This window comes from Temnothorax longispinosus, chromosome 4 (assembly GCF_030848805.1).
Source record: "Temnothorax longispinosus isolate EJ_2023e chromosome 4, Tlon_JGU_v1, whole genome shotgun sequence".
NCBI classification, from domain to species: Eukaryota; Metazoa; Arthropoda; class Insecta; order Hymenoptera; family Formicidae; genus Temnothorax; species Temnothorax longispinosus.
Window position 1 is genome coordinate 23,613,332 of NC_092361.1, and position 23,248 is coordinate 23,636,579.

Sequence of the window (23,248 nt, forward strand, 5' to 3'; positions counted from 1 at the left end):
GAAAATAATCACGTTTGATGTATCTCCTTTTGGCGAAAAACGCTTTGAAAACTACAATATTTTAAAACCAATACGTTTAAACATTTTATTCTTGTGCCATATAAAGTAAAAAAAAACTTAGCAAAGTATATATTCTTTTCTCTTTTACATATTGAATCCATTTTTGTCGATTTCTAAAAGAAAATTCAGATATTTAAAATTAAATGATATTCGTACTACAACACACGAAAGAACAAATTTTGTAGAAATTAAAGTAACAGAATGACCAGTTTGATTTATTATTTCATCTAAAAGATTTATTCTTTCGTAATTTCAAAAAAGTTTATGTTATTTGGTTGAGAAATTTCTTAATATTCTTAATAATGCCGAGAAAAAAATACGCGTCTTTTATTTCTCAATAGATGCTACATATCCCCTCTCGTCTATTTTACGTGTGGTGGTAACGTGTCGTGTCAAGCCTTATCAAATTAATACAAGGATCACATTGACATCTTTGAGAAAATAAATTATAATATAACAGGTAAAGTATAACAAAAGTATGCTGCGCATAACGTACATATGAAACAGGGAATGTGCATTATTTGTTGTATATTATATTTTTCATTCTAATGCCATATTTTTGTGTATATTTTATTAGATATGATACGGCGTGATACACTTTGGCATCGATTCTACACTGAACAAATATATCGATTGATATACTTTACGATACCGTTCTACAATCCATATGAATCTCGAAAATCACGTTACTATGATCAAATGTCACAAAAAGATCACGCCGCATATAATTAATATATACAAACAATATATGTGTGTACACATGCACACACACATATATATAAATATATATATATAATATAATGTATCTTACAAATCTATGTACATCATCGCATTCCACATATCATTTCTCTCTCAGAAAATTAAACTTTTTCATACATGATCAACTAATGGATGACTTATAGCAATCTATATATATAACTGTTTCTGGAACTTTGATCATATGAAAATGCTGCAATTCAATAACACTGTGACAATTGCATTTTACATGTCTCTGTCACAATGGAACGACAACAATCGTTTTATATCACAGTTGAAATTCGCCTAAAAAGAAAGGCCATGATGATTAAATTATTGATTTAAAAAAGAGAACGAATCTCTTTACAACGGTCATTTGAGGTATTTTGCTGCCCAATCTGTTCGGCCGTGAGGCCCACTGCTGGCTTTCGTGTTGAAAACGTTCCCAAACAAATTTGGTTGAAACATAGGCTTATTGGTAGTCTCTATCGAAAAGAGATATCATATTAACTGATATTATATCGTAACCTATTAATTTTCTCTATTTTGTGATGCGCAAATAGGAGCGTCATAGCATTTGCATTCTTATTTAAAAAATGTGTGTTTGAAATGTTATTCTTCTAAAATAAAAGGAAGCAACCTTTGGCATTGCAATATTTTATTGCAATAGATTAATAAAAAAAATTATATTATTTCTTAAGCAAGAATGCAACAACAGCAATTTATATAAGTACTTATAGTACTTAAAGTACTCACTGATATTTTGGGTACCGTACACACTGGGGTAAGGTAATCTCAAGTTTTGTTCGGTGATATAACGGTTTCGCGCGAGATAATGTTGCCTTGTTTGATTCTCAATATTATTTCTAGGCCCCCAAAAGGATTCTGTAAAATCCTCATATTTGTTGGACGTTGCCTGACCGATGAATCCATTTAATAGCATTTGCGATCGGTTGATATCGGAATCCTCATTTCTTGAAAATAAATAGAAAAAAGCATTAAACGGTAAACGATAAAGAAGCCGCAGGACACATTTATAAATACACATAGATAGTTTATTGCATATTTTTAATTTACAATAGGGATTACACAAGGATTCAGTACAATTGTAAATTGTATATATTTGTCATTAGTCATGCATTTTAGTTTTGAAAAATTGTTCCATTCAGTATACATTTACCGCCATCCAATGAATGCAATGAGCATCTTTCGAAATCAGCCGAAATTTTGATAATTAAAACAATAATTGTCAAGATATGTCGCAATACATGTATCATATATAGCGCGAATGATCGTATACTTTGATCTAATAAGTCTGCTATTATTATAAAACCTTTGATGAGATATTCGGCAAAGTGAGTGAATAAGGCTCGACATAGAAGATGTGCGGCAGCGATTCGAGAAATTTGACAAATTGACCCAATAAACTCAAAGATTTTTAAGAAGATATTTAATGAAAATGAGATTTTTAACAATACAGCAGCTAAATCTTGCATGATATTAGTCAAGACATAAATTGACTTGGAAACAATCATATCGTAAGATCGTTTTGTTTGAGAATAATTCTTTTCAAGTGACATAAATTTAAGCATACTTATTAAATACTCGGAAAATATATTTTGTCTGATTTGCAATCGTACCAAGAAATGGCCGATTACTAATATCGCGCATGCGATAAGAATTCTTTGGATTGGATTTCGGAATTTGATATACCTGGATGGCAAATTTGTGCTCTGGCCTGCGACGTACCGAGCCACACTGAGGTAGTGTTGTTTCGCCGAAACCTTACGTAAGTTCTTCATTTGGTTAGACTGGTTAGACTGATTCCACATTCTCGATGGTGATTCCTTCCACGTTGGTAGGGACCAATTCACATTGCCATGCAAATTGTCAGACTGCTGATAGTTGGCATTCCAATTGGCACGATTTTCCTTGTACACACGATCTGGGATAAGCGTCGCGCTTGGATTCTCTGGGATAATTTTGCTTCTGATATGAATAAATTAGACGATTAGATCAGAGAATGGCATATATATACATATACATATATATATGTATATATATATATATATATATATGTATATATATACGGATGGTGAGAAAAAAAATCTACAATTTCTTGTATAGAGAAATCATGCAACGCACCCTAGAAGATCGGCAAAATCGTCCTCGTCCCACTTGGAGGTATTGCTATCGCGCTTGCGATTATTGTGATTTAATAACGGTAAGGCCGCCGGCTGCTGTTGCGATTCAACGAGCATCTTTTCTGGTGCCCTACAAATATTTAAAATTTTAACTCGTATATTTAATAATCCAAAATTTAATTGCAAAATTTATCGCAAAATTATATATATCGCATAATTTATCGCGATCTTCTTCGTAGTTTCAAAGTATAACTTATATAAATTGCGATACTATTAGTTACTATTACTCGTTACAACATAGTTTAGTAAAAAGTATATGACTTCTCGTGTATTTATTTATATGCATATAGGTGTATTGTAGTGAAATGTATTTTACCTCGATTGAGCTAGGCTGTTAATGACGAGATCTTCCTGAGAATAATTATACTGCTTAGGCACAGGAGGTGGAAGATTTATTTTGTTCATAACGAGGTCTCGTTGAGATACAACACCAATCTTTTTACTATTAATGATACGTGGATCGCCGACTTGAAAATATGGATACCTGGAATCATACGTGACAACAGTGGAGAGCTAGTGGAGCTTCAATTTGTTCAGGATTCTTTTAGAAAATTTCTACAAAAATGTTTTTAAAGATATCTGACAGATGTCTCAGAAATATATCAATATCTTTTCTTTCGCCTTGCAGATATTTGTACAAATTAAGTATATTATTATTTTTTGTTTCCCTATTCCTTAAAGCAGATGTTATTGCTATAGCATTGCAAAATGCAAAGTTTCTAATTTTCCATTTTACTGCCGGCATAATTTTATAAATGTATAAAATAAGTATCGACGCTTTAGATAATAGGACAGAAAAAGGAAAATGGAGAAAATTGCTGTTTAAAATTATTTTTCTCACGTACACAATCGCGATCAAAAAGCATTTACTCCTATATGTTTTACTTATTTTATTGCGAAAAATTACCTTTTCTATTCGCTATTCGCTAGTTATACGACTTGATAAAAATCTTATAATTTATATAAATTTATACCTATATTACTGATATACCTGAGCGATTGCTGCGCTGTTGGTCTCTTAATGGGATTCCACTGTAACATATCTTCCATGAGTACGACTGCCTCTTGACTGGCATTTGGTATCAATACAGTCAACGATGTACGCGTAAAATTCGGAAATTTGAAATTCATAGCTGTGGCCAATTGGTATCCCTCTGGCCAATCTTCTTTATCGGGTGTTCCGATTACAGAACATATTTTAAATATTTCGTCGATCTCACTTTTGCCAGGAAACAAAGGCCTAAATGTATATAATTCGGCCATTATACAGCCGACGGCCCAAATGTCAATCGGACTGTTGTAAGTCGTGGAATGTAGTAACACTTCCGGTGCCCGATACCTATACAGAGGTTTATCAAATTCCATGAGATTAATCAAATAAATTTGCTTTGCAAGAATGTTAGAGTATTACATTGTATCAACTGTATTTTTTCTTTGATTGCCAAGCTAACGTTTTTGCAAATTGTGAGACACACATTGGACTATTACGAAATTATTACCATCTTGTTGATACGTAGTCTGTATATGGAGGTCTCGATCGGATCTCTCTGGCTAGCCCGAAATCAGCAATCTTTACCAATTCGGGACCCATACATAACAAATTTTCTGGCTTCATGTCGCGATGAAAGAAACCATGTTTATGCATGAAAGCGAGACCTTGCAACACTTGATACACCATGTTCCTTATTACCGGCTCGGGAAAAAGTTTGTCTCTACAATTTAAAACATTTCGAATAAAACGATTTCGAGTAGGTAATATCTATAATAGAATTACAAGCTGTCATATATGTACCTGTCCTTCATTAGTTGATAGAGATTTTCCTTCATGTATTCGAATACGAAATACAGCACATCGTTCTCTCGTATAACTTCTTTAAGTTTTACGACGTTTGCGTGACTAAGTTTTTTCAATGACTGCAATGAATTAGGAAAGAAAATGATTAAAATCATTTGTAGGTACGTATTGATTTAACTGGGAGAAGCGATAACTGACAAAGAGATAATCTCGCACAGACATATTTCCTGTTATATTTTAGCATGGCATTTAGCACACGTATTATGCTTATCTAGTTGTGATTTATTGTTAATGCCGTTATGCTGCTCGTGCCTTTTTGTGATTTGCAAAGAATTTTGTTTCACATACAACTCCATAATAAGATTTCTTTTATCATCATCATCATCTAATTGATTGACTATTATTAATCTCTATTGTTATTTATCTAATTATATTAAACGTACCTTTACTTCTCGCAGATTCATAGCTTCTTCCCAAGAATAATATTTTCTCTTCATTCTCTTTATAGCGACCTTTTCACCCGTATCAATACGTTCCCCGAGAACGACGGAACCAAAGGTTCCGTCACCCAACTGGTTCAAAGTTATATATCGATTCATCCTCGCTGTTCAGATTCAACAATTTTTGTACCTTGTACTTGTTCTTATTACATGGCAGATATCGGCATAATAAAGAGGATACTTATGCGCCGTTGGACGTGGCAGCCTCGCATGTTTCTTTTACTGCATAGGATTCGCTGTAATCGTGCAAAATGATAACGCTATAAGTTAGTACGTTTTATTCAAAACGTTGTTCCGTAAAAAATATGGGTTTAATATATAGATATACGTAGAATAAGTTTAGAATGACTTAAAGAACGAAAGAAACTAGTCTCAAGAGGATAAAATTTTCTGTCGTTAAACTCAACCTAAGGGTGGACTACCTGGGGTATTGCTAATTATACCGAGATTATCGATTTATTTTTATTTGACACGATTGTCGGAGACAGCAGAGAAAGTGCAAATTTTACAAATAATAACATGTTCTTTCACTTCACTTATGAAATGTCTGCAAGGTATATGCAGAACGCGACAAAGAATTATAGACAGGGCCTTCACAACGTAAACTTGGTTATATATATATATATATATATATATATATATATATATATATATATATATATATAATTAACTCTCGTTATAATTAACTTAAAATTATACGTAAGAATACTTTTCTCATATAAATTTAAATTATAAATTTGCACAAAAATAAATATAAATGGAGGGAAAAATTCCACTTACATGTTTACGGTAACTTTTTGCTAATTGTAAGACACTTATCGTTAGATCTGAATTATCGTTGTTAACTCGAATAAATATTTTCAACTAATTATTATTTTTTTAATTAAAATATTTATGTATTTAAATTAAATACGACATATTAAATCTAACATGACGTACGTTGACTAAAATACTTAAATATTTCAATTAAAAAAATAATAAAAAGTTGAAAATATGTAGTCACGTTAACAACTTTGTTTTTTCAGTGTAATAATGCAAAATAAGAGTGGTTTTTTACTAAACTTACAGTCTTGTTACAACTTACAACGTTTGCATCCGCGTCCAAGTATTGACTTTATAGCGGAATAAATATTTGATATAATAGCATATTATTATTCTACGATCTGCTGTAAGACTTAGGAACCGTCGACAAAATGGCAATCTTGTAGACGTGTAGATAGAATTTAACAATTTCTATAGTATTTATGTTACTCGTACTCCTGATTTGATATTACGTCAAATATCGCGGTAGCGATATATCTAAATAACAAATAGTGCAATTTGCACTCATCTATTTTAAGGGCGAGAGGGGCGAGAGGAAGAGACGATCGGCGACGTATTATATTATAATATAATCAGACTGATCAGACGGGTGCCTCTGTACGCGTACATCGAATTTGCCTACGTACATTGATCAAAACTCAAAACGCTTTCCACTACTAACTCGCTAGCTCCGAGCAGTCCGAGCCTACGAGCACAGTCGAATCTTAATCCAATGGCACCACGCGAGCACTAAGAAACAAAAGACTCGTAGGAGTTGTAGTTGTAGGCGCAATCTAGGACACGAATCGTATATATATATATATATATATATATATATATATATATATATACACCTATATATATGTCACGCCGAGATTGGCATTTTCTTAGGGTCGCATGCGAACGATGAACGATCTTCGTGCGCGGCGGGCCAGACATGCAAGAATATAGATTTTCTCAAATGGCATTACTCGCGACCCTCGCGACCCGGCCGATCGTCCGCGCCGACCGTGCAAAAGCACCGAAATCCGAATGTCCCGTAATTTTCTGCTCTAGCAACTCTAGCAAGTAGCAAGTCTAGATATATACAAGTACTCTATAAATCGCGAGTTGTCGATTTCAATATCGGCCGGATAGTCTATTGCCTGGCAAATTTGACAAGAGTAAAGATTTTCTTGGCGACGCGACGGTGTCAAGAAGTCAAATAAAAAGCCAAGCCATCGAATCATCCCCTATCCCCTTCATTGATTCTAGATAGGCTATAACAGAACCATAATTTGAAGTTTAGTTACAAGCTAGAAGATGTGAAAAATTAGAAAATATATGCAATAACACGTAATAATGGAATCCTGATATAAAACCACCCTTATTCACCATGGCATATAATAAATAAATCGATAACATAAAGCAGTTCAAGTTCCTCATTTCAAGCATCTTAAGAAAAGAAGAAAAATGTTACGAGCTTTGGCTAATCTTGGAAAGATTTAACAACATTTGGGAATTCAATTATAATATTTGTACTAAAATGATTTAACTCATTTCGCACTATTTTACGTTTTCCAAAGATTGTTTTCGAGAGAGAGAACATAAACAATGTTGAAAGTATACGTGTGACAAGTTTCTTTTATAGTTATTTCCTTTTTAAAATCGACAAGATTTACCTCGGTGTGGTACTTGAACGGCGCAAAACGTGAATTATTCCGATTTACCTCAATGCGAACGAAACGTCAGTTGTTTGCCACGTACGATTAAAGATCGGACCGTCGTCGCAAGTCGCAAGTCGCAAGTCGCAAGGCGATACTAGAAAATTGACGAATCGACAATTCTTTCCGCAAGTAATCCTCATTGGTCTCGTCGCCCTATCATTAATGGTAATAAAGCTACACACAGACTAAAGACACACAGACCACAGGCTATACTTACAGCGAACGAAAAGCTTAGACAGGCTTGTTTGCGTAGCTGCAGCCTCTTCCACGTACTTGACTTGACTATCTTCTTGCGTAGGCCTTAGCGTAGCTATCATTCGCGACAAACTATTAATTGAGCGGCCATGCCATATGCCATATTGCCAAATGCCAAATGCCAAATGCCATACCTCGCGGTCGCCATGGATACGAATATGGAATATGGAAAGTCAAACTGCCGCCGAGCGCCGCCGCGCCGCGCTGAATGCCAAGTTGCCAGTGTGCGCGCGCTTGCGCAGAAGCATCCCACGTGGTGCGTCACCACCAGTCACCGGTCAGCAGTCGGCACCTGTCGGCACTCTCGACAACTTTCTGGCTTTCTCCGCTGAACGCGCCCAGCGCCCACCACTCACGACGGTCGACGACACTGACACACAATCAGTTCACTAGAATGACACCACCCGTTTCGTGGCGACTGGCGATATGTTTTCTTTTATTTTAATCTTTCGTCATTGTCGTCAATTTTCATTCTCGATGTAAATGATGTAGCCGTAAGCCGTTTCGCTACATCGTCGGCATTCGCGCGAGTTTACTCGTTTACTGTATGTACAGATTATTACCTCGCACGTTGTATCATTTTATACATAGTACTTATATTAAGTAGCTGTGATAAAACTTAGTCGTATAAGGAATACGCAACGCATCGTTTGCTCCCTGTGCTCCAAGTTCTCGATTGCCCGACACCCCGACAGTTCCTTTCGAGATCGAGAGCTCCCAAAAGTGAAATTATGGCCGCGCCGAAGGACACGTCACATTTGTATTAATTCACATCAAGTAAGTATACCACATTGCTAGCTGACCTAGCTGTGCTTAGCTAAAAATTCTATCTAGCGTGACAAATGACAAGCAATATGCAGCACGATGCCTTTCGTGCTCTTTTCAAACGTACATATGTTTAACTCTAACTGTGTCTACTTACGTCTGACTCTCTATGTCTATTTTTAAATAAATCCGTGATAAATCCTGAAATAATTCCCGTACTTTTCTACACAGTTGTTTCCTACAACTTGGATCTTGATCTTGATTCTTGATGGTTAAAAAGATGTGTAGCTATTCACAGTTTACAGATACAAGATACAAGATAATAAAAATATGCATTTTCAGTAATGGTAGCTGCCGGAGCCACAGTTTTGATGGCAGCTAGCGAGGAGAATGCGTCAAATGAGACAGGAAGTACAGAACCAAGTACAACACGCTCGCAAAACCAAAGTACTTGTTCACGTTATAACGACGTACAGCGTTGCGGCCAAAGGAACGTTGAATCGTCAATTAAAGGAGACGTAGCTACTTGCTCTTTGAACATTAGTAAGTGTTGAAAACGTTCTCTAGCATATGTCCAGTACTTGATTATTAACAATAAGTACTAAGGATAAACATGTAACAGCTTGTCAATCATTTAGACCTATACATTTCCAAGTGGCATCTTGACAAATCGAAAAATGATAGTGATACAATAATATTGTGCAACTTGTAAATCTCTTTGATAAATACCATTTGTTTTAAATAACTTATTTATACACTTGATCTCTCAACACAAAATGTATATGTTACTTTTATTATAGTAGAAAAGAAGCAACGTAGCCTTACAGCGGAAAAGAATGGTAAAATAATGTCAAAGGAAAGCTCTAAAAATTTTGCAACCTGTAAAACTGCTCAGATTCGTGAGACCAGAACTTCTAGATTACGAGCTGCTTCTATAGTATTACCCAATGGTGCGTAAACGTTCTATATAATGTTTCTCATACTTCACGTATATAACATTTTATTGCCACATCACATATATATGAATAAAAATATAGTTTTCGTTTATATCTGGAAACATTTTACAGTAAAACGTTAAGTCCTTTTGATATCTTTTTGTTGAATCACTAATATATTGTTTGTCCGTGTATACTGTATATACACTGGATTTTAATTCGCGCCCAAGTATATAATTAAATCGTCTCCTTATACAAGCAGATGTAACATTATCGTCTAAAAAATTGCTTGGATCAGAAACTCCCGACTCTCAGCGGCACACGTCATCATCATCTAAGCAAGTAAGTATACGTGTAACTATTTTTGTCCTCCTTCATTTTTCTATTTTCCCTCCCGTTTTTAAGAAAATATTATTTCTATCCACGTATAAAATTGAAACGCATAATTTTTTTATTAGGTATAGACAACGTAACGTATATTTCCACACATTATAAATTGTTTAGGAACGTACTAAATTTTGTTTAATAACTTATCAATGACGTGCATTATATAATATATATTTATATTTACGTTGACAATTTTTGGTCGTTATAATAATTTTTTACTTGGAGGACATACCTTGCAAGACGCTATATATTGATTCGTTAGATATTGAAAAAATCACGTATCTTAGAATAAAAAAAATTGGACGACTTGATCTTTAAAAATTTCCATTAGATTATGTATTATGTATTTGTGCATGTCTGTGATATTTAACACACATTATCTTATCTTTTTTATTAATTCCAAGAAAACTTTAATACGCATAATGTAAAAGCACAACATGTATCTGTACACAGAAAAATTCCACGTCCCTCGATGTCACCATGAATTCTGTCAAGGAAAGAGATAAGAGTTACAAACGTAAATCTTATTTAAATAGATCGCGTCATGTGGAAACAGCGCCTGTTGATCATTCAAGTGAAGGTAGGAAATTTTTTCATGAATTTTTCATGTAAGATAAGTTTATTGATATCAAATTGCAACAACAGGAGAGAGATCAACTATTCAAGAGAATTTAAAATGTGATCGTAATATTTTGGCGTTTTTTTTTGTGTGCCTTCGAAATTAGCTGTTAAAGTATACTCTTGAAATTTGGGCATATTTTTACAGCCAGTAATGTAAGAATTATTATATGACAACTTATATTAACAACTTATATAACCATCGACTTTCATTGGTTTTTTTTTTGTATTGGTTTTACTACCGTAAAGAGGATTTTTACATTTAATGTACAACTCGCACGTGCGCTTTTGATATCGAATGACTTTTAACTGAAATGTTCATAATTTGCGTCAGACACTTTCCTCTCGATAACCTTTTTAATAACCTGATGAAATTTTTAGTCGAATCTAGTGAGAGACATTCCAGAAGGCAGTATATCAAACGAAGTCAAGTATCCGAAACAGTATCGAGTCCAGCTGATTCCAGTCGTCAAATGGCCAGTCTGCGCAGAAACCATATCGATTCGAAAGCTGGAACTCAGTACAGCATCACGAAAAATCTATCTAAAGCGTGTACATCACCTTCTGTCATGCCTGCCGCGAATGCAAAGCGCTCAATTGTTCAACAACCTAGGTACATACGTACAGTAATACACATATATATATTGGTATATACTGCCTAATTTATTGCTATTTTATCAGCAAAAGTAATGATAGGAATTGTAGGAAAATATAAATAGTGTTAGAAATGATTTTTGCTCTTCAGTGGTGGTACAGGCGATTCGGAGGTTTCACGCAGAGTAGACGAGTTAACGGCGTTGACGCGTGCCACCATGGAACGTGTGGAAAGACTCACGTCTGCAACCGCGAGCTGTGCTAATCACTCAATTGAAAACGTGCATATTGTCGCCGAGAAAGTGTCAATGTCGCCAAAAAAGTGTATCACATCTAAGCACACGCCAGTTTCAATTCTCAAACATAAAACTGTCGACGGCGAAGGAGGCGATCGCCAAGCGTCGTCCGGTGGTTCTCATGCGCCATCACCAGTTACGTTTTCGCCATCCGTCATGGAGCCTGTTTCCCACAAGAGACACGGTATTTTGAAAAAACGGAGCAGTTTAGATGAAAACGAGATATTACGTCGTCGTAGCTGTTCTCCCGACGTTTCCTTCGCTGACAACATTTACTCGGAATTTCGGCCAATCTTGAAAAATCAAAGGCGATCCTCGCTGGATGAGATTGTCAAGAGAGATCAGAGTCCTGATCAACAACCTGCCTCCATATTGAAACGTAAATCGTCCAGGGAAGATGACAGAGAGATTCATCGATTGTCATTGGGATCTCCGGAACCGCAAAGCATTTTGAAACGAAAACTCGCAAACAGCGTGCGCGCCAATAACGTCAATCATCATGTAACCATTGCATCGGACGTTGCGAATACGACGGTGAGTGGAAATACGATCGCGAACACGAACGCGAGTCTCGTGTCCGAATGTCTCGAGGGATCTGAAGTCAGGCCGATATTAAAGAAAAAATACGGCAAAGAAGAACTTGTCGGGGGCGACACTTTGTCTCTCGAGCCTCGGCCTATACTGAAGAAGAAATCGAGCACCGAGTCAGACGAACACGAGCATGATAGACCGAAGAAAACGATCCTAAAGTCCTCGCGGAAGAATTCGTACGAGGAGGGCAGTTATGAGACGGAGTCGACTTCTCCGAGGAAATTGTCCGTATTGAAGAATCGAGTGAGCGAGATCGAAAACGTACGACCTATATTGAAACAGTCCAGCGGCAGCCGTTACTACGACGATACGTGTGATTTAACGGCAGACTCGTTTTTGCGAAAGAGAGCGCAGTCTGTAGGTCATGCGCGATCCACTAACAGCGATGACTCTGTCGAGTCGATTCGCGTGTTAGCCAAACGAAGATCTCTAGAATCCAGTTCACCGATCGATGTATTGTATACTCCGACAACCACACGTCGCTGTTTTACGGCTGATCGGTCCAATGAAATTTCCTCCGCAGCAAATAGGTACGTTTCATCGATGTATCGGGGCATGAAAGAACAATAGTTTAGTTCTTATAACATTAAATATGTACCGTTAGATATATTAATGGCATCAGACATATCCATATACATCGACAATGCTTTACGACACACGACTCACTCATTCTTTCCTCATTCTGTTCTCTTTGTGAATATATAAATTGTACGAAAATATTATCTCCCGCATCAATTGGGGGAAAAAAAAGAAAAGCCCATGCAAAGGTTGCAATACAAAAATTTGAATCATGGTGTAAGAGCGCATAATTAATTCAGAAATTTTATCTGTTTCTGCAAAAACATTATTTATATTAACGGATGAGAAAGCTTTTTGGCTGCTTTCCAATTTTCAATAGGAAAATATCTGTTTTAGCTAAACAAAAAGAGTCCATACTTTTTTCTTTATAGTATAATTATATAATTGATTTTTTCCCCTTAAGTTTTCGTTATATGAACGGGCTCTAGATAGATAAATGTCATTTACTTAAATCTGTTAAAAATATATATTCTCTAGCTATACATTGTCTGCTCTACGCTACGTTCGATTATTCGCTTGCACAAAAAAGATTCCTGTTTACAAATTTTGAAATTTCTTTACACCGAGAAAGGATTTCAATCAAATACGACTTTCCTATATGGAAAAAAGAAAAAAAATCTACATTGCAATATTAACCTTTTGCAATTGCTGCAGTGATACACGAGTTTAGTGGGGCTTTGATCCCGTGCCAAGTTTAATTATAGACCATCTAGCGATTCTCAAAGCTACCAGAACGTGGGGATAGTCGTGTGCAACGTATTTATGAATAAACGACTCACGGTACTGTCTTGATCCATTGAAAAAAGAAACAAAATATAAATAAAACAGGTTAATCTAGCATATAAGTTATTAATATTAGTACATTGAATGTGTATATTTCTTACAGCTCCGGTGTAATTAAAGAAAGTAAGCTATCGTGCGAGGGATCCAGTAAAATTAAGCAAGTTAATACGAACGGTATGGAAGAGAAGAATAAGATAGATTCGCATATACATTTTATGAAGATCGGCGACGGCGATGCGGACAGTTGCGATGCGATACAAGTTCTCACTCGGACGATTGACGAGAAAGAAGCGGTGGATAGGGAGAGACGGCAGGATGCACAGGGTGTTTACGAAGATTACGCCGCTATTTGTCGTAGTAACAGCGTATCGAAAATAACACAACATTTTAAGATTCTGCAAGAGAAAGCAAACGCCGCGACCGCGGAAAACGGTTCTCAGCGCGCACCGCCTCCGCAGAGATTATCGCGCGGAATTCAACGTTATCGCGAACGCAAGGTACAGGGTGGTGAGAGATTCAATACCCAACCGGTAACTTTCGAAGAAGTGCGCGAGGCGGTTCTACAGAATCAGCGCAATGCCGTAACGTTGAGCAACGCGGGAGCGACCGATAACGAGCTTGAGCCGTCCAAGCTAAGCTTGGCTGAACGCGTGCGACTTTTCAATCAAAAGATCGCGACCACGGAAACCGCCTCAAAAGACGCCGCATATCGCGAAAAGCTTATTCAAAGAAGACGACGACAATCTACCCGTTACAAAACGCAACCTGTAACATCCGAGGAGGTTCAAGTGGCGTCCCGGATATCACCGTTGAACTCAAATCGCCAGGTTCAAACCTTGGTTGAGAGTACGTATTGGAAATTATTTGTAATATTTGTATTTGTATTGGTTTATCAAAAACATGTGCAACAATGAACAAGTAACAAATTCGTTGTTTCAGAACGCTTAAAAGAATGCCAAAGATCGCTTCATTCGCCACCGCTCGCAACAGCGTCTCAGCCTGACGTACCAAAAAGTATTCTAAAATCATCCACCGGTTATACGCAAAATCTCTCGCGTGCCAAAAGCCCGGAACTCCAAGGTATGAAGTTGATAAAATCTGTGCTTAAGAAAGAATCCGAAGAATCGGAGCAACCGATGATATTGCCGAGTTCTGAGGTGTATCCACGTTCTATTCTAAAGAGTAATTCTTACTCGAGGCCCATTCAGACTACAAGTGTTGTTGACGCAGCGATATCGAGAAGCGAACGAGGCTTATGTAGCGTTGAGAGCCAAAATTCAAATAACGAGACTGCTAAATTCCACGAGAAATTAGATTGTTTCAATTTAGTGACTAATCATAATATGATGCGAGATCCTTGCGATGAGATGCGAGCAATCGTTTCTAAGCAAGACGATAATGTGGATGTGGAAAACGGAGCCACAGTGCCTTCTCATAACGCTGCATTATTTTGGGACGAAGACATCTTACCGGCTGATGTGGATAACTGCAAAATTGATACAATGTCGAATGGTGTATTGGAAAGACGCAGCAACGAGAGGCATGATGACAATTTGTTAGCGGGCAAATCCAATCGGGTATTCGATATCGACGACGACAATAACGACGATGACAATAAGAATGACGAAAACGATACCAATGATGACGAGGACAATGAAAGGGATGTCGGTAAGGAGGAAGAAAGATTGGTGGTGAAGATGAAGGAGAACGATGACGACGATGACGACGACGACGGCGACGACAACGACGACAACGACGACGACAACGACGACGACGACGACAACGACGACAACGACAACGACAACGACGATCACAAAACACACAATACTATTTTCGATGAAAAATTGACTAGTGTCGCACGATGTTCCATTAATTCGTTGGCCAAGAGTATCAGTCAACACTCTCTAGGCGATGAGAGATGGAAACAACGCGGTTTGCCACTACCTGGACTGTGTCGCAGCGCGACCCAGGTAATAGCGTCGATAGAGACCAGTGAGACACCGAGTGTGAGTATCGCCGATCGGTTGGCCGCGCTACATCATAGCGGTAGCACGAACTGGAAACGACGTGTGGCCGGTGCCAGAGTTGATGAATCTTGCGACGATTCACTATTCAGTTTGGAAGAGAGCACGGCCAAGTCGGGCGTGCTGGCCGACTGCATCGAGAAGCTGGAATCTGCTGTGGAAAGCTGGAAGAGCAGAATCGTAACACCCGACGCGGTCAACTTCACTGTTGCTGGCAAAATGAAAGTAGCTCCATCGAAAGATGCCAGTTCGCCGTTCCTCACGGAAGCCACGGCGAGCATTTCAAATCAAAAGAAGCGAGTCCCGCGTCCGCAACGGTTTAAAATGAGGAAAGATAAAGGTGAGGTCGCCTTTCACATCCGAACGAAATAGAACTTTAAATAACGTTTAAAAAACGTTTTTCAAAGATCTAAACTACTATTTTCTAAGACCTACCAAAGATATGGGTCATACTTTAGACGTCTAGTGAAAGTCTGAAATGTTAAAAATTTCTATAGGACATCTATAGGATATCTTAAAGGTGTTATATCTTAGAAGACATCTGTATGATATTTTTACTCGGACAGTCTAAGCATTTTTGAATTTGAAATTTGGTTAATGAGAAATGTCAATATTCACTTTCTATTTTGTATTATGACGAGAACAATTGTTAAGAGCCAGCATCTTTTCAGGGTGTAACAGTGGCGCAATATCGACCCCTACCAGTCCATGCAAAGATTCATCTTCCGCCACGCGCACAAGTTTTTCTGAACCTGTCAGCGATGATAGCGGTCAGTAGCGATTTTCGTTAAAATCACGTATTTCGTGCTTTTCGTCTTGCCGATGTCCCAGAAAGAGCTGCTGATAGAAGAATATATGTATATAGAAAATTTTTGCAATTTGTAATTTCTTCCTTTAGCTTCAATGAAATTACATTTGTCACTATGTTGTATATTATATAATATCTGGGACAGCTTGCGTGGTGAGATCGCGATATAGCCTAATCAAACAGCTGAATAAACGCACAAGCGCACGTTTTCCTCTTTATTGAAATGCGGAAACGCGCAAAAGATTTTTATTTAGTGAAATTAGTTTATTATAATTTGTAGGTGAAGAATGTAAAACGGAGCATGTCTTGTCGCCGAGTGTTTCAGTACCTAAAACGGACGATGAAACGTTCACCTCTTTCTTTAGCGGTGTGTCGCTGGAAAAGTGCGAGACTGAGTGTCTTGACTTAGATGAAAGTGACTTCGATATAATCACATCGCAATCCGAATTGTAAATTTTAGCTTTTACTCTATTTTGCTATACTCGTGCAAAGATGAAAGAGACAAAAGAAATGAGAGAAAGCAGGAAGAAGAGTATTACTCAAAATATTGGTATGTGTACGCAAATATAACTCTATAATTTAATTGTCATTTTCTTGACAGATTGGTACAAAAGCGGAATATACGAACGCAACGTCGACGAGCCACCTCAAGAAACCCCCTTAAGGTTCTCGCGGCACGCACCGATTTGAGATCGGAATACACCGAAATTCGCACGAATATAGCCACGAGTCCGACAAAGAACTTAAATATTAAAAAACGTGAGTATATTCACGCAAATTCCCCTCTGCTACACATTCTATATCTATATCAATCATAACGTTGATTTTATTCGGATTTCGAATTACATATAACATATAATTAAGATTTAAATTTTTGATCGATATTCCAGTAGCCAAAAACTCGTCTTTCGCCGTCGAGGCTCTCGCCGGATTGGCTTCTACTGAAGATTTTAGTACGGTGACTCTGAGAAATGTGTCGGAAACAAGCGTGTCCACGAATAAATTGCAACCATATAAAGACGTAATGTTGATATTGGTTAAAGGAAGACGGCACGTTCAAGCTAGATTGGTCGAACCTGTCGCCGAGAGTATCAATAATGGTGATAGTTATATATTGGTGACAAAATCAGAGGTAATGATAATAATAAAAGTAGAATAGAGAACATATATAATACATTAGCCGATGTAAAACATTTACATTCATTCTTTACTGTTATATTTTCTTCACTAATCGCAAACAAAACTGACTCTCGACGAATTACAGGTTTTTAACTACATAGGGAAATATAGCAACATTATCGAGAAAACTCGTGCCGTTGAGATCGCATCGAGTATTCAGCAACAAAAGGATCTGGGCTGTCAAGCGATCGAAGTAATCACTATAAATGACGATAAACTGACTTGCTCGAGGAATCAAGTTGAAAAATTTTGGAGTTATCTTGATGTGGTCGACAACGAAAAGTTATACAGTACGTTTACCTTTCTATTTTCGCATCGTGCGACGATATTTTTGTATATCGCTACGTGTGTACTACATCAGTAGTGTATTATAATGATATTATTGCAGTTGTCGATGCTGGCCATCCTGACGAAGACGAATTGTACGAATCTGCCATTATTGATACAAATATGGTGTTCGAATTGAAAGATGAACAATTAGTGTCGCACGAGAAATTCTGGGGTACGCTCCCAAAGATAGAAATGCTCGATAAGAACAAGGTAATTGTAATTTTTTTTTTTACCGTAAAATTTACAGTTTTCAAAACATCTCGATTTTGCGCATGTCTAAAAAAAAAAAAATAAAAAAAAAACTCAAGTCAAATTAAGTCACGGCGGCAGTTTCTGAAACAGTTTCCAATTTTGAGCATATTCAATCGAATCGTCCAATAAATTTTTTAATAAATCCACCTCTCTCTCTCTCTCTGTTTCTAAAGTCAAAATTTTTTTGGATATTAGATTGGTTTCAATTTTGATAACGTATATTGAGAGAAATAGAAAAAAGTATAGTAGAAACAAATCGTTCATCTAAAAAATGAAGGCTTTTTTGTGGGATTGTATCTCGCGCACATATAATAAACGTAATTCATGCAAGGATTTATGATAAATTATTACGCTAAAAACAATTTTTGGACGATTCGATTGAATATGCTCAAAATTGGAAACTGTTTCAGAAACTGCCGCCGTGACTTAATTTGACTTGAGTTTTTACTTTTTTTGTTTTAACGCGTCTTGTAGTCGGGTTTATGTATTTTGTAAGAACTATATAAGGAATTATATTATATTGTATGCATTTTTGGTACCTTGTAAAAAGATTCTGGTGTTCGATTTTGGCACTGAGATGTACATCTGGAGCGGTAAAGAAATTTCGGCGGACAAGAAAAAACTCGCCACGCGACTGGCTACGGAAATGTGGAACAATGGATACGATTATAGGGATTGTACCGCTTGTCCGATTAACGCGGTCCGTATGATTGGTAATCGAAACAGTGATTCGCGCACGAATCCGCCCGCAAAATTTGCCAAAAGCAGACCAGAATGGTGTTTACTGGCCAAGCTGACGCAACACGTCGAAACGATATTATTCCGGGAGAAATTCCTCGACTGGCCTAACGTCACCGGTGCGGCAAAGACGCGAGGTCGAAATGATAATGCGCGACAAATCGACGGTGCCATAGCTGTGCAGTTGGATGAGAACGACGATATGTGGCTACCAAACTCTACTTCAGTCGATTTTATTCTAGAGGGCTGTCACTTGGGCAGAGGCACTGGTTGTTATGACAATGAAGTAATTTGTCCTTTTATTAGCACGACAAAAAATATTTCTTTCAAATATAACTGAAAACGAGATGTATTAGTTTTAAAGTAACTTATATTTATTAAACTTACTTATATTTATCAGCCATTATTTTCGATGCATTTATATATATATATATATATATCATATATAAAAAAAAGAAAAACTCTTTATATTTATAATCGATAATGCCCGCGATTTACAGGTGAACCTAACTGATTGATAATTTCATTCAATTTGATTTTAGTTGAAGAAGGAATATGTCGTTGCTACAACAAGTGTTATAGTGTGGCATATCGATGAATTTTCGCATACGCTTTTGGACGAATCATCTATTGGTCAATTTTATTCTGGTGATAGTTATATCGTTCAGTGGACATATTCCGTGACAATTACTGGTGAGCTGTTTATTGAGCTGTTCACATTTCACGGAACTGAGCTCATCCTATAAACTGTCTTAAATTCTCATTTTTGAAAAATAAGTAATACTTTCTTTTTTATAGATATTTATAACATTATTTTTGTATAATGTGTAATCTTTATTTTTTTTAAGAATATGAGTTTAAAATGTAACCGCTTTTACATTTGTTTATGTCCCTAGGTAGAGAACTCAGTGGTTTGCCGTCAAAGCACTCGGCAAAAGGTCGCGATAGATCTGTATATTTTATTTGGCAAGGTCGAAATGCATCCTTGAATGAAAGAGGTGCCGCGGCATTATTGACAGTCGAATTAGACAGCGATCGAGGTCCTCAGGTGAGTTTGCTATTACAATTATTTTATTTACTCGAATTTATCTTAATATATATTTAATTGTTATCTGCGAATGCAACATATGTCGCATAATATATGTGTAGGTATATATTGGCTGTATTATTAGATAATATTACTTATTAATAGTAATTTTACTCCAATTAGACTTTGCAATTTTATTTTCTAAAAATTAATGTTTTTCAATTAGAAAAGACGTCCCATTCTTTTGTCTAGAAATTTCTTTTTTACTAAAAGTAAAATATCGCGCAAAATATCAAGAAATGTATTTTATAATTGTATAATATTGTTCTACGTATGCTTGCAGATTCATGTCGTTCAAGGACACGAACCAGCTGCATTCTTAAATTTATTCTCTGGAAGGATGGTGGTACACAGTGGCAAGAAATCTGAGAAAAAATGTGAGAAACGATGCAGATTGTACATTTGTCGAGGAACTTTAGAAACTGAGACGTTCTTGATTGAGATCCCTTGTAGTACTCGACAATTAAGAAGTAGAGGTTCCTTCATATTGCTAGACACCGAAAATGCAAAACTATATGTCTGGCATGGGAATAATTCGTTGCGCCATATTAGAGAAGTATATTTCCTATAAATTTCTATAACAATAGTAACAATAAATATATTCACGCATAATTTAATTAATATACATGTGTACATTTGGATAAAGAGTTTAACATTGCGATAGGTTTCATATTTTGCTATATATTGTATCTATATATTAAGCTCGTGTAACATATAAAAAACAAAAGTAGTAGAATGTAAGCAGCACGCGATTAATCACAGCAATCTCGAGAAATGTGTGTGTTTATGGCTATAAAATTATTTCAAAAACCTTATAAAATTATGATGAGAGACTCCATTTTACTATTTATAGTAGAATGGGGTAATGATGATTTTCATGTCATTTTTTTGTCATTTCCCATTGTTTTCTCGTACTCATGTTGATCGTTTCCTTTCTTACCTCTATTATTTCTACATTTCTTCATCTCTATCTCGTTTGTCTCTCTAATTCTCGCGTTTTCTTCTATCCCTTTATTATAGAATGCAGTAAAAGCTGCAAATAAATTGAAAGAAAATCGACCCGAAGAAGCTGGATTATCGAATGAGAGTAGAATACAAATATGTCAAGTTCAAGAAGGCTCCGAATCTGAGGGATTTAGTAATGGTGAGTAAAAGCTTAGTCAAAAGTTAACATTTAAACCGAATACAGGATTATGTATGCACATACTTATAATTCTTTTTATTCTCCTATTGTAAAATTATATACATTATTAATTATATACATACATATGTATATTGTCACAAAAAAATTGAAAATGTATTTTGTATTTTTCAGCGTTAGGTGGCATAAATAAGAAATTGTATTGGTCGTTAGAAACAGCTGAATTACAAGATCATACTCCAAAGCTTTATCATTTATCCAGTATTTCTAAAAAATTCCGTGCAACGGAAATACTTTGTCCATATCGTGCGGACTTAACAACACCGTTCCCTTTCTCACAAGATGATTTGTATCAAGCGAACCAACCAGGTAACGATATTTTTAGAAGCGCACTTTTATTTAGTCGGTATTTGAATCGGTTTCTCATGAGAAACCTTTTTTTTTATGAAGAGTTTTAGCAAAATTATTTATTATAAGCTTTTTTTTATCATGTCTTACAACTTTCAGCCTTATTTTTATTGGATGATAAGAATGTGATTTGGATCTGGCAAGGATGGTGGCCTGATAGTGGAACGGAAGATCAGTCCGGAAGCAAAACTGTCCGATGGCAGGCAGAGAGGAGAGCGGCGATGACGATAGCGATACGATATTGGCGAAAGACTCGAAGCGCACAAACAACGAATCTTCCAATATATTTAATATGGGCTGGTTTAGAACCGTTGCAATTTATAAATCTTTTCCCGGAATGGACGTATCGGGATGACGTCGCTGAATTAAACATAGAGGTACACATTCAAAAGGATATGTTATTTTGTTTGCTATTCAGATCTTTTTATGCTTTCTGTGTGTGTGTCTAACTTTGAAACAATAACTGCTCTATCTTTGCGTTTAGATATCTAGATATACTTTCAGAGTGTATTAGATGAATAAAAGAAATAGTATATCTCTTAATCGTGTGATTTATCGTATTTCAATAAAATCTAAATGTGTATAAAACGTATAATGTACATATATTAAACATATTACCAGGATGGCCGGAATCCAGGAGAAATATTAACTGTGGAAAATGAATTGGCTCGTCTGACGCAAAGTACATATCCTCCTGCTCAGCTGTTACAAAGACCTTTGCCCGATGGAGTCGATCCAACGCGCCTCGAGTTGTATTTATCTCAACAACACTTTCAAGTTAGTATTATAGACTTATGATTAGTAGCAGTTGAATACTCTCGTGATTTACGTATATAGTTTTCAACACGTGTATTTGAAACACATATGAAAGTATTTTAATGATAAAAAAAAAAAGAAATGTGTGTGTGTGTTAATAAAATTTCGTCGTACGTAACATTCTCTCAGCAGAGAAGATGTACATATAAGATACATTCTGTGATTTATAGGAACTACTGGGAATGAGCAAGGAAGAATTTCAACAGCTTCCAGTCTGGAAGCAAGTGAATCTCAAGAAAGATATAGGATTGTTCTGATGGATCGTTTTGGCTGCGATTAGCAGTAGCTGCTCTTGTAAAATGTTGGAGTCTTTGTTACGTGTTTCACAATATTTATCAACTTGAGAATCAGAAAAAAATCTCAACCTCTAAATATATTTTTCTCGGAACTTTTCGTGTATAGAGAATGAAACATTTCGAGAAACATTTTGAGTATCGGCGAACATATTATCAACGATATATCTAATAATTAATTAATGGAAGATTAAAAAGAATCAATGCGATCCGAAATATATTGTCAATGCTATTTGAATTATATAACGCATATGTATAATGATATATAGCTTGCGTTCGTTTATTCATTGGGAGCTCGTGGAAAACGTTTCCCCAATGGGAATAAATGAACTCGAGCAAAATAAGCGTATGTGAACACAGATTATATATTTTTAATACGTGCTACATGCGAAATCTGCTTGCAAACATTTTCTTTAATATATTTGTATGATGTTTATATATTGCGAGTGAATGGTCGCTGTTTTCGCCTTATTCGTGTAATATCTGTATGTATAAGACGGTTTCTATAATTTACAATATATTCTGCATTTTTAAATAGTATTTCGCAAAAAAAATATACATTTTTATT

General features: G+C 36.2%; 2 protein-coding genes across 10 annotated transcripts; one reads left to right on the forward strand and one right to left on the reverse strand.

Annotated features, from left to right (window-relative positions):
• Nucleotides 1-363: 363 nt before the first annotated feature.
• On the reverse strand, nucleotides 364-8,186 carry LOC139811926 (serine/threonine-protein kinase dyf-5). 8 transcript variants are annotated; one of them, XM_071776444.1, is made up of 11 exons: nucleotides 8,019-8,186; nucleotides 7,805-7,895; nucleotides 5,238-5,530; nucleotides 4,792-4,913; nucleotides 4,499-4,711; nucleotides 3,991-4,338; nucleotides 3,316-3,483; nucleotides 2,941-3,069; nucleotides 2,509-2,784; nucleotides 1,552-1,769; nucleotides 364-1,280 (listed from the first exon to the last, which is right to left on the reverse strand). In XM_071776444.1, the coding sequence occupies exons 3-11, from the start codon at nucleotides 5,391-5,393 to the stop codon at nucleotides 1,168-1,170; spliced, it is 1,743 nt and encodes a 580-aa protein (XP_071632545.1). In that variant the 5' UTR covers nucleotides 5,394-5,530; nucleotides 7,805-7,895; nucleotides 8,019-8,186; the 3' UTR covers nucleotides 364-1,167. The 8 variants fall into 8 exon arrangements, with proteins under 8 accessions (XP_071632545.1, XP_071632549.1, XP_071632542.1 ...); XM_071776448.1 differs by having other exon boundaries at nucleotides 2,545-2,784; nucleotides 7,757-7,895; XM_071776441.1 differs by having other exon boundaries at nucleotides 7,757-7,895.
• A 231-nt stretch (nucleotides 8,187-8,417) lies between these two features.
• On the forward strand, nucleotides 8,418-23,220 carry Svil (Supervillin). Of its 2 annotated transcripts, XM_071776423.1 has the most exons (25): nucleotides 8,418-8,601; nucleotides 8,680-8,833; nucleotides 9,164-9,364; nucleotides 9,622-9,771; nucleotides 10,019-10,098; nucleotides 10,597-10,723; nucleotides 11,143-11,374; nucleotides 11,507-12,772; nucleotides 13,708-14,450; nucleotides 14,544-15,968; nucleotides 16,300-16,398; nucleotides 16,717-16,885; nucleotides 17,038-17,195; nucleotides 17,327-17,568; nucleotides 17,701-17,905; nucleotides 18,004-18,155; nucleotides 18,748-19,221; nucleotides 19,478-19,628; nucleotides 19,832-19,983; nucleotides 20,306-20,578; nucleotides 21,043-21,166; nucleotides 21,338-21,532; nucleotides 21,671-21,948; nucleotides 22,193-22,348; nucleotides 22,558-23,220. In XM_071776423.1, the coding sequence occupies exons 3-25, from the start codon at nucleotides 9,166-9,168 to the stop codon at nucleotides 22,642-22,644; spliced, it is 7,137 nt and encodes a 2,378-aa protein (XP_071632524.1). In that variant the 5' UTR covers nucleotides 8,418-8,601; nucleotides 8,680-8,833; nucleotides 9,164-9,165; the 3' UTR covers nucleotides 22,645-23,220. The 2 variants fall into 2 exon arrangements, with proteins under 2 accessions (XP_071632524.1, XP_071632523.1); XM_071776422.1 differs by having other exon boundaries at nucleotides 8,418-8,833.
• Nucleotides 23,221-23,248: the final 28 nt, after the last annotated feature.